The sequence below is a fragment of the Cebus imitator genome, unplaced genomic scaffold (genome assembly GCF_001604975.1).
Source record: "Cebus imitator isolate Cc_AM_T3 unplaced genomic scaffold, Cebus_imitator-1.0 Scaffold577, whole genome shotgun sequence".
NCBI lineage: Eukaryota > Metazoa > Chordata > Mammalia > Primates > Cebidae > Cebus > Cebus imitator.
This window is the reverse complement of record NW_016107892.1, coordinates 618,261-630,131: the sequence shown is the minus strand read 5'-3', so window position 1 is coordinate 630,131 and position 11,871 is coordinate 618,261. Positions and strand designations below refer to the sequence as shown.

Sequence of the window (11,871 nt, the reverse complement as noted above, 5' to 3'; positions counted from 1 at the left end):
GTCACCTGTATCATGATGAAACTGGGGCTGTGTAGAGGCAGGGCTGTGCCAGAGGGGAAAACCTGGCTTAGATGCACTCCCTGAGAGGTGGAGACAGTGCAGCCTGTAGCCACCCAAATGCATCGGAGCCTGATGGAGACCCGGAGACGTCACGTTGATAGAGGCCAAAGTGGTTAAGGACAGCCGCTGCGAGGAGCTGCTACCAGGAATTCTCTCCAATGAATTCCTCTTAGAAGAAACAGAAGAGGGGACGAGTTGAATTTTAACCAAAATGTTTGTAGCCTCTCAGATTTCAATGCCATGGGGTTTTAGAGAGCAGAGTTCAGGAATGAGGTGCCTCATTTATAGGGGGTGTCTGGGAGTCATCTTGCTCCTCCCATATCCCCCAACATTCTTAGCCATTATAAGTCACAGCTACCTTCCAGAGACGGCCTTCTCCCCACCATCATGCCCATTTCAGAACAACGAAGAACTAGAGAGTTTTTTCTTTTTAATTCAGAAAGAGAAAGGGAAGGAAATAAAAACGTTTGTTTAAATAACTATTGCAGAAAAGATCTGGCTGGATGCTGGGACCTACCTCTTAAAGATAGGTATTTATTTAATTTTTTGAGACAGAGTCTTGCTCTGTTGCCCAGGCTGGAGTGCAGTGACACAATCTTGGCTCACTGCAACCTTCACTGCCTGGGTTCAAGGGATTCTCATGCCTCAGCCTCCCGAGTAGGTGGAATTACAGGTGCACACCATGATGCCCGGCTAATTTTTGTATTTTTTGGTAGAGACGGGGTTTCGCCATGTTGACCAGGCTGGTCTTGAACACCTGACCTTAAGTGATCTGCTCACCTCGTCCTCCCTAAATGCTGGGATGACAGGTGTGAGCCACCGTGCCTGGCCAGATTCATTATTTAAAATAAAGGAACAAGAAATAAATTATTCTGCTCAATACTGTTTGGCATAATTGCATTGTTTTTCATATTTTCAACACTCAAAAACAGCCTCTTCAGGAAACACTGAGATGGGAGTGGCAAGACTGGCTGGGGCCTAGCTCTCCAAAACGGTGGGGTTGGGGGCGCCCCGAGAGGCATTCTACTGCCCTCCCATCACCCCCATTTTTACTCTTCCTACTTTCGGAATTGGGAAGGACCACATTCAAGCTAAGTTCCCAATATATTAACTTTCAGAGGTGCCCACTGCCCGTGCCACCCCTCCTCTAACCAAGTCCTCTGCCAGTCCCTGTTCCCCCAGCCAGCTGCAGGAACCCACCAAGGGCCAGAAGGCTGCCTGGTGGTGTCAACTAGGAAAAGGGGGAGCATCTGCGCCGTCACTGTTGGAAAGGGGGTTCTATTAGTGGTTTGGGAGCTTCACAGAAGCCCTTGCCCCCTCCTAAACTTCCCCAGCCTCGAAGGGCGAGAATTCACTAGCAGCCCAGCCAGGGACCTAAGCTGGGTTCAGCCATGCAAGCAGCTTCCAGGTGGAACCCCAGCCGCGAGCTTCCCAGTCTTTCTAGAGCAGGAGATGGAGAACGGGGTAGAGGGAGATGACCTGCTGTGCACAAGTCTCCTTCTGCCTGGCCGGCTGCGGGCTGCGGGCTGGGCCAGCTCAGGATTTGCAAAGAATCTGCGGGTCGGCCACCCCTAGCAGCTTCGGCTTAACCAAAACCTGAGCCCTAGGCAAAGTCACCCCCAAGCGAGAGGGGATGGGTGAAGGAGGTGCATGCAGCGAGCAGCCGGGCCCATCACCAGCCTCCGTCCGCCATTCAGCCACCTCCCCAGAGCCGGCCAAAGATGGGAAAGGAGGGAGCCAGCAGGCAGGGTTTTTTTCCAGAGCAACAGGCAGGCTGGTGAGGAGGCCCCGGGCCCAGGGAGAGGCGCTGAGAAGGCTGCGGGTGAACAGGAGGGCCGAGGGCACACGTGAGTGAGAGCACCTTGCACTGGAGGGCACAGGGCTTCCTCGAGCCCTGCCCTGTCCCCTCCACCTGTCCGGAGTTCGGCCCGGGCGCACCCCACGCTGCAGGGGACGCCACTCCCGGCTTCCTGGAGACGCGAGAGACCCTGGGGGAGCGGCCGTCCCACAGTGCTGCCGAGGCGGGGCGGGGTAGGACGGCGGGTTCCGCGCCCCGGGCTCCGCCCCGACAGCGTTTCTTTGGTGGGTCTGCACGCGCCCATCCGGGCCGGCGGGGAAAGGGGCCAGGCGGCCACCGCTCTCCTGAGACCCGCAGCGACCGCGGAGGGCGCCCACTCTCTACCCGGACCGGCCAGCGACTGAGACGCTCCTTCGGCGGAGCCGGAAGGAAGTGCTTCGCCAAGGCCCACGCCATGCTCTCCTCTTCAGAAAGCGGGAAAGAAAACCCTAACCCAAAGAATAAGGAAGTGGGGACTGAGCGGCCGCCGGCCCGCCCCCGAAGGCCGTTGATTGGAGGAGGAGGGACCCAGCACCGGAAGTTCTCCTTGAGTCGCATGACTAACTGGGAGAAACAGAAGCTCCGCCCGACTGCAGCGCTGATTGGTGCCAGGCCCGGCCGGTGGCCAGAGTCTCGTGATTGGCGGGGGACAGCAGACGCCCCCTGTACTGCAGCATGATGGGTCCCGGGTTCCGGGTCCCGGGCCTGAGCGCGGGCGCCTGACGGTTGTGCCGGGAGGGGCACGGCGAGGCCCGGCTCAGTTACCCCGGTAGACCTCAATCTTGCTGGCCTTGGCCAGCATGTCGATGATGTGGGCCTCGAAGTCCGCGTCGTGTACGCCTGTCTTCCGGAACTCGCCTGCATACCGGTTGTTCTCCCAGTAGTGGTGCCAGTTGCCCCGGCTGTCGGCCCCGAACCCGTACACGTTCACCTGCGGGGAAGCGCGGTGCAGCGTCACCCCAGGCGAGGACCCAGAGGACGGCTGGGGTGGCCTCGGGATGACAGGGAGGACGGGGGAGACGGAGGCCCCGAGGTGATGCCGGACCTCCCGGGCCTGGCCTAAGGATATGGATTCACATGGGGACAGCACCTTCCCTTTGCCTTCCTCTCCAGCCCTTGCTAATTCCTCCTTTCATTTTTTGAAATGGAGTGCTGTTGATCAGCACCATTGCAATGAAGCACTTGCTGGCAACGTGGGCATACTGGGCCTCAGCTCTGCTCTTGGTGGCATGGCAGCCCTGGCCACTGGTGCAACGGGTTCTCTGAACGACTGAGTTCTATTTTTACACGAAGTAGGCTTGGGGCTCAGAGCTGGTGGGGGCAGCCGTTCAGTTGGAATTCAACTACATACACTTTCCATTCTATTTATGTTCTTTTATTCCTTTTTCAAGACAGAGTCTTGCTCTGTCACCCAGGCTGAAGTACAATGGCACGATCTTGGCTCACTGCAACCTCCGCCTCCTGGGTTCCAGTGATTCTCCTGCCTCAGCCTCCCGAGTAGCTGGGATTATAGGCATGCCCCACCACACCCGGCTAATTTTTTGTATTTTTAATAAAGAGGGGGTTCCCCCATGTTTGCCAGGCTGCTCTCGAACTTCTGACCTCAAGTGATCCACCCACCTCAGCCTCCCAGAGTGCTGGGATTACAGGTGTGAGCCACTGCACCCTGCCAATAATTTAACTTTTTTTTTTTTTTTTTTTTTTTGAGACGGAGTTTCGCTCTTGTTACCCAGGCTAGAGTGCAATGGCGCGATCTCGGCTCACTGCAACCTCCGTCTCCTGGGTTCAGGCAATTCTCCTGCCTCAGCCTCCTGAGTAGCTGGGATTACAGGCACGCGCCACCATGCCCAGCTAATTTTTTGTATTTTTAGTAGAGACGGGGTTTCACCGTGTTGACCAGGATGGTCTCGATCTCTTGACCTCGTGATCCACCCGCCTTGGCCTCCCAAAGTGCTGGGATTACAGGCTTGAGCCACCGCACCCGGCTAACTTTTTAATGAAGTGATTTCGGTCTTAGTAAACTCATGACAGCAAAAAACATTTGGGAAAGGGAGATCTATGCTTTACAGCCTAGAGGTGGGGGAAACCAAGGCCACGTGGATTCTGCCTACAGAATCACATTCCTCTGGAAGCCTGCTAAGACTGGAGAAGGGCTGCACTCCTCTGTTCCATGGTTTCCCACTACCCCTGCCACAGGCCTACCCACCTCATCGCACACATGCAAGGCAAAGAAGAGCACCAGCATCCCTGTGGAAGGGTACCGCCCGTGATGCTCTGTCCATCTGTCATGGATATACTTGAAAAAGGCTGGGTTGTAGATCTGGACCTGGGAGAAGAGATGACAGGTACATGAAGGGTTTAGGGGCAGAGATTCAGGCTAGACTGAGCAGATTCTGCTTGTCTATGCCCGTCAGCAAACATGTGTCTGTGTCTCCTGGCTCCTGTGGCATCAGCTGGGGTCAGGCATCCCAGCACATGGGGACCCTGAGGTTCTGGAGGGGAAATGGAACACGCCTAAGCCAAAGGACCAGGTGCACGGGCTGGGCCAGCACTGTTTCCACTGAGGTGGGAAATGAGGAGCTTACCTTTTCTTTATCCACTCGAAGGAAGGACTTCACTGGGGCGTAGGTGCTGTAAGCAGACAGAAAGATAACATTTCAGGCCAGGTACAGTGGCTCACGCCTACAATCCCAGCACTTTGGGAGGCCAAGGCAGGTGGATCACCTGAGGCCAGGAGTTCGAAGCCAGCCTGACCAACATGGTGAAACCCCATCTCTACTAAAAATACAAAAATTGGCCGGGTGTGGTGGTGCACAGCTGTTATCCCAGCTACTTGGGAGGCTGAGGTTTCAGTGAGCTGAGCTGGGAGGCAGAGGTTGCAGTGAGGAGAGATCACACCACTGCACTCCAGCCTGAGTGACAGAGTAAGACTCCATCTCAAAAAATAAAAGAAAGGTAACATTTCAGGTAGCCCCATGGGACCTAGGGATGCCCCTCCCCACCAGGTCTGAGTGACGTCAGCCCCACACCTTCCAGACTGCTCTGCTTCTGGACTGCTCTTCCCCGGCTAGTTCATCACTGCCATGCCTTGCTCCAGAGCCTCCAATGGCTCCCCATGGCATCCAAAATAAAACGGGATGTTTTAGGCAAGTGCTGGGGCCTTCCCTAGTCCAGCCCCAACCTTCCTCCCACAACTGTCTGCCATGAGCTCTCCATTAGAACTGGCAATCATCTCAAATCCACCATGTCTCTGCTCTCACACCTGTCCTCGATCCACTACCCTCAGGCTTCACACAGACCCCACCTCTCTAGCCAGCCATGGCCCCCGTAACCTACATGCCCTTCTCTGAATGTCTATGGTACTTCAACTCTATTGCACTCATTTTAGCCCTCAGGTCTCCCAAACATGACATAATGAATATCCTAAAGTCAGGAAACTATAACTCATTACTTTTGTGTTTATAAAATACATGGTGACAATAACCAAAAGGTAGTAACAAACCAAGTGTCCACTGAAGGATAAACAGATACACAAAACACATATATCCCTACAATGGAAGCGTTTTCAGCCTTTAAAAAACACAGGAAATTCTGACACATGCTACAACATGGATGAACAAGAAGAACATTATGCTAAGTCAGTCAGACCAAAGGACAAATATAGTTATGATCTGACTTATATGAGGCATCAAGAATAGTTAAATCAAGCCGGGTACAGTGGCTCACATCTGTAACCCCAGTACTTTAGGAGGCCAAGGTGGGCAGATCATGAGGTCAAGAGATCAAGACCATCCTGGCCAATATGGTGAAACCCTGTCTACTAAAAACAGAAAAAATTAGCTGGGTGTGGTGGCACGTGTCTGTAGTCCCAGCTACTCAGGAAGCTGAGGCAGAAGAATCTCTTGAACCCAGGAGACGGAGTTTGCAGCGAGCCGAGATCACCCCACTGCATTCCAGCCTGGCAACAGAGCGAGACTCTATCTCCAGAAAAAAAAAAAGAATAGTCAAATCAGGCCAGCCTGTAATCCCAGCACTTAGGGAGGCTGAGTTGGGCAGATCACTTGAGGTCAGGAGTTTGAGACCAGCCTGGCCAACATAGTGAAACCCCATCTCTACTAAAAAAGAATGAACCCCATTCCTGTAATCTCAGCTACATGGGAGGCTGAAGCAGGAGAATCACTTGAACCCGGGAGGCAGAGGTTGCAGTGAGCCGGGATCATGCCACTGCACTCCAGCCTGGGCAACAGAGCGAGACTCGGTCTAAAAAATAAACAAAAAAAAAGAATAGTCAAATCATAGAGACACAAAGTAGAATAAGCTTACCCGGGACTGAGGGGAGGAAAGAATGGAGAGTTAGTGTTTAATGTGTACAGTTTCCATTTGGGATAATGAAAATGTTCTGGAAATGGAGATGGCTATACAACAATGTCAATATACTTAATGTTATTGTGAGCTTTACATTTAAAAATAGTTAAAATGGTAAATTTTATATAGTGTTTATTTTACCACACAACAAAAATACATGGTGAGACAGAGTAAATTAATGGCTGCCTTGGGCTGGGGGTGGGAGGAGTGGGGGTGATGACTTAGGGACCCAGGGGTATCTAGATTTTTATCTTTAAAGACCCCTTAGACCATGAAAACGTTCCTTTTTTTTTGAGGCAGACCCTTGCTCTGTTGCCCAGGCTGCAGTGCAATGGTACAATCTCAGCTCACTGTAACCTCTGCCTCCCAGGTACAGGCGATCCAGTCCTCCCACCTCAGCTTCCAGAGTATAGAGGCATACCACCATATCTGGCTATTTTTTTTGTGTGTTTGTATTTTAGTAGAGACAGGGTTTCATCATGTTGGTCAGGATGGTCTTGATCTCCTGACCTTGTGATCCACCCGCCTCAGCTCCAAAAGTGTTGAAATTACAGGCTTGAGTCACCATGCCTGGCCAATTTTTTTTTTTTTTTTTTTTTTTTTGAGACAGAGTCTCTGTCACCTGGCCTATAGTGCAGTGGTGCGATCTCGGCTCACGATCTCGGCTCACTGCAACTTCTGCCTCCTAGGTTCAAGTGAGTCTCCTTACCTTAGACTCCCAAGTAGGGATTATAGGCACCCACCACAATACCAGCTAATTTTTTTGTGTATTTAGTAGAGATGGGGTTTTACTATGTTGGCCAGGCTGCCCTTGAACTCCTGACCTTATGATCTGCCCGCCTCAGCCTCCCAAAGTGATGGGATTACAGGTGTGGGCCACTGCACCCGGCCATTTTTGTATTTTTTATAGAGCAGAGTTTCACCATGTTGCCCAGGGTGGTCTCGAACTCTTGGGCTCAAGCAATCCACCCTCCTTGGCCTCCTAGAGTGCTGGGATTACCGGTATGAGCCACTGTGTCCAGAAGAACATGAAAATGTTTTAAAATTAATTGTGAGGCTGGGTGTGGTGGCTCATTCCCTGTAATCCCAGCACTTTGGGAAGCCAAGGCGGGCGGATCACCTGAGGTCAGAAGTTTGAGACCAGCCTGGCCAACATGGCAAAACCCCTTCTCTACTAAAAATGCAAAAATTAGCCGGATCCGTGGTGACACGCACCTGTAATCCCAGCTACTCGGGAGGCCGAGGCAGGAGAATCGCTTGAACCTGGGAGGCAGAGGTTACAGCGGGCCGAGATTGTGCTACTGCACTCCAGTCTAGGCAACAGAGTGAGACTCCATCTCAAAAACAAAACAAAAACAATTAATTGTGGGCCAGATGTGGTGACTCACACCTATAATCTTAACACTTTGGGAAGCCGAGGCAGGTGGATCACTTGACGTCAGGAGTTTGAGACCAGCCTTGCCAACATGGTGAAACACTGTCTCCACTTAAAATACAAAAATTAGCCAGGTGTGGTGGCATATGTCAGTAATCCCAGCTACTCAGGAGACTGAAGCACAAGAATCACTTAAACCCAGGAGGCAGAGGTTGCGGTGAGCCAATATTCCCCCACTGCACTCCAGCCTGGGCGATACAGTGAGACTCCATCTCAAAAACATAATAAAATTTTTAAAAAATAAAATTAATTGTGGTCGTGGTTATACAACTCTGAATACATGAGAAGTTACTAGATTATATACATTAAATAGGTGAGATATATGGGATGTGAATCATATCTTGATAAAACTGCTAAAAAATATACTTGGCGAACTAGATTTCCCATCGTTCCCAGCTATGATGGGATAACTGCCCCCAAAGAAAGTCCTCAGAAGGCAGAGCTCCCTCATTTGGGAGCCATCACCCAAAAAGGAGACCAAAACCAGATGGTCCTTTCTCATCTTTCCACCATCAGTATGCTAGGTGTCACCACGCAGGAAGTGACACAGAGCAAGCTGTGCCTTCAGCTCACCCACCATCTTAGGCCCTCCCTTCTCACCAGCCCCTCTTGGCCAAAATGTTCAATGAAAGGAATTCTACAATCTGGACCCCAGGAAGACTCTGCCCAAGGTGTTCCTGTCACCCATATTCTACCAGGGCCAGCAAGAGGCTCACAATCGGATCTGCCCTGTGGACAGGGCGCTGGCGATCCACAGAAGGTCCAGGGCCTTGAAGGGCACCAGCACGAAGCTGACGTTCGCAGGCAGGTTCTTGGCACTCTCAGGGTACATGAAATGGTGGGTGGTTCGGCTGCCAACATCCTGCTCAAAGCCCACGGTTGGTGCCTGATTCATCCTGCAGGGACAAGAGGGTGACATGAGAATCAACTGCCATGGAAACTGGTACAAGATTCTTAGAGGACAGTTTGAGGCCATCCATCAAAAATGCAAATGGTGTATACTCCAACCCAGCAATTCCATTGCTAGAAATCTATCCTATAAAAATGGCTGCATAGGTGTGCAAAGATGCATATGAGGATATTCACTGCAGAATTATTTACAATAGTAACAACAGAATCAATCAAACAGGCCAGGCATGGTGGTTCATGCCTGTCATCTCAGGACTTGGAGAGGCTAAGGTGCGCAGACTGCTTGAGGCCAGGAGTTTGAGACCAACCTGGGCCAACATGGTGAAATCCCATCTCTACTTAAAAAAAAAAAAATACAAAATTAGCTGGGTGTGGCAGCATGCACCCGTAATCCCAGCTACTTGGGAGGCTGAGGCAGGAGACTGGCTTGAACCTGGGAGGCAGAGGTTGCAGTGAGCCAAGATCACACCATCACGCTCCAGCCTGGGTGACAGAGCAAGGCTCTGTCTCAAAAAATAAAAATAAAAGCAATAGTTACTCTCAGAATAAGACTGGGGGCTTAACGCATTTTTATTATATACGTTTTTATTTATTATTATTGTTGAGACATGGTCTCACTCTGTCGCCCAGGCTGGAGTACGGTGGTGCTATGTCGGCTCACTGCAACCTCCGCCTCTGCCTCCTGGGTTCAAGCGATTCTCCTGCCTCAGTCTCCTGAATAGCTGGGACTACAAGCATGTGCCAGCATGCCCAGCTAATTTTTGTATTTTTAGTAGAGACGTGGTTTCACTATGTTGGTCATGCTGGTCTCGAACTCCTGGCCTGAAGCAATCTGCCCACCTCAGCCTCGCAAAGTTCTGGAATTACAGGCGTGAGCCACTGAGCCTAGACAATTTTTGTTTGTTTATTTTTACATCTCATCTGTCACCCAGGCTGGAGTGCAGTGGCATCATCATGGCTCACTGCACACTTCACCTCTTGGGCTCAGTCGATCCTCCAGTTTTAGCCTCCCGAGAAGCTGGGACCACAGGTGTGCATCACCACAACGTATTTTGTTCTCTGTTTTGTAGAGATGAGGGTCTCACTATGTTGTCCAGGCTGGTCTCAATCTCCTGAACTCAAGCAATCCTCCTGTCTCAGCTTCCTAAGTAGCCAGGACTACAGGCAGATGCCACTATGCCTGGCCTACTTTTATAATTTTTTAAAGAAATAACTTTTAAAGAACAGCCTTCCACAGCTTCCACTGACCTGGCTATTCTGCCAGGTTTCTATAAGATGGTGAAAGCAAGATAGGAAGGTCAAGCCTCCCCTCAGCCCCTGGGCTGGATGGAAGCCTCACTCCTGCCACCACCCACCACCCTGTTCCTATCTGCCGCTTTAAGACCCTGTGGGTCCTTCTACTCCAAGGCCAAGAGAAATGCCCCAAGTTCTGATGGTGTCTGCTGTTGGTGTCTCACTCGTGATGTGCAATGTCCCCTCTCTCCTGCTGCTGTCTAGAGAGAGGGGACATTGCTGTGGCTCCTGTCTGGAAACCCTCTCCATGGGTATAATAAGCCAAGAAGCCCTCTACTTCCTTTCAATTTGTGTAAAATACAGGACAAGTAAAACCAAAGTTCCCCTTTTTAATAAGCATCTTATATAACAGGTGAACCAGGCTTAAACACAAACCCGTTGGTCTTTTTTTTTTTCTGCTATGACTGTTCATGAGGATATTCCTGTCTCGCCTGGACCACCTTGTGGAATCATGACTACCAAGGCAGGGTGACTGTAACCTGGCCCTCCACTAGGAACACAAGGACCCAGGGAGGAAGGGAGGGCAGTCTCTAGGTGGCTCTCCCAACTTTTTATGCCAGTTCTGTAAAACCAGCACAAACACTCCCTGTCCTTACAGTGGCTGGCACCAGCTGGCTGGGCTGGGTGAGGACTTGCTGTGTTGCAGGGGCACCCACGCTGTCTTCATCAGGGATGGGACTGGGGAGGACCATGTGCTGTGCTGTCCAGGATCCCTTCGCCCCACTGGTCCCACGGTTGTACCTCCTACCTCTCATTTTCCCTTCCCTTGAGGGTCTGGAGGCTGCTTTGGGATGGGAGCCCTCAAAGCCGAGAGAGTGTCTGGGTCTTAACCACTTCTATTTGGCTTCAAGCAGATGCCCAGAATTCCCTCCAGAGAAACTAACATGTTCTGTCTCCAGAACAAGGATCTAGTTCCTGCCTCCCTCTTCCAAATTCATGTTTTTCAGTGAACTGCCCCTTTGAACCTGGTCTTTAGGGTTCAGAGATCCTATATCTTAGAAGAGCTGAGAAGTATTTTTCCCACCCATGAATAATTCCTAACAGCTTGTGGGCTGCTAAACTCCCACGCAGGCATTGGTGTCCTAGGGTCACACTGACACAGTCTGGATCTGCCTACTGCCAAGCACCCTGGGACCTGTGAGGAACAGAGCAGTTGGAGAGGAAGCCTTACAGGGGATGTCAGAGCCAGAAGTATGTCTCAGCTGCTTAGGGTATGGCAGGGGTAAGCAGGAGGTGGAGGAACTGGGCTGGTGACACTCAGGCTGGCTGGGATCTGGGCGGGACAGGAGCTAAGATCAAGGTGTACTCTTCCTCTTTTTTAAAAAACTAGAGATGGGGTTTTGCCATATTGCCTGAGCTGGTTTCAAACTCCTGGGCTCAATCAATCATCTCGCCTCAACCTCCCAAAGTGCTGGGAGTACAGGCATGAGCCACCATGCCCGGCCAAGATGTATATTTGAGAAGACCTAAGTGACAAACTTCATCTCATCAGAGATGGCGAGGCTAAGAGATCCTGCAGTGCACCGGGCTGCAGCTGACCCCAGCTGGCTTCTCAAGACCCACCGTCCACATTCTCCACTGACTTGGCAGCCCGAGCTATCATGAAGTCCCCATGGGACCTGTCAGCCAGGCTCACCCTGCCTTCTGCGTGCATGAGTGGCCATGCTACATACAGAGCCTGCCCCTCCTCCCTCGCTTCCCCTGTGTCTGGCCAGACACCAGCTTCCAAACATCTGGGAATTAAAGGAGCAAGAGGTCCCAAAAAATGTTTCACAGCCTCCACGGGAAAGGAAAGGAACACAGTACTGTTGCCGGGCGCTATGGCTCAAGCCTGTAATCCCAGTACTTTGGGAGGCTGAGGCGGGTGGATCACGAGGTCAAGAGATCGAGACCATCCTGGTCAACATGGTGAAACCCCGTCTCTACTAAAAAAAAAGTACAAAACATTAGCTGGGCATGGTGGCGAATGCCT

The 11,871-nt window shown here is 51.4% G+C and overlaps 1 protein-coding gene across 4 annotated transcripts in view; it reads right to left on the bottom strand.

Annotated features, from left to right (window-relative positions):
* Nucleotides 1-940: 940 nt before the first annotated feature.
* The window catches only part of ST3GAL2 (ST3 beta-galactoside alpha-2,3-sialyltransferase 2), a 58,061-nt gene continuing 47,130 nt past the window's right edge, over nucleotides 941-11,871 (bottom strand). For 3 of the 4 annotated variants that reach the window (XM_017516243.2, XM_017516245.2, XM_017516244.2), the window contains exons 4-7: nucleotides 8,414-8,593; nucleotides 4,483-4,528; nucleotides 4,104-4,223; nucleotides 941-2,828 (exon numbers count right to left, since the gene is read on the bottom strand). In XM_017516243.2, coding sequence (XP_017371732.1) covers nucleotides 2,655-2,828; nucleotides 4,104-4,223; nucleotides 4,483-4,528; nucleotides 8,414-8,593 — 520 coding nt within the window. In that variant the 3' untranslated portion in view covers nucleotides 941-2,654. The remainder of the gene's footprint in view (nucleotides 2,829-4,103; nucleotides 4,224-4,482; nucleotides 4,529-8,413; nucleotides 8,594-11,871) is intronic. The other variant, XM_017516246.2, reaches the window with a different exon arrangement.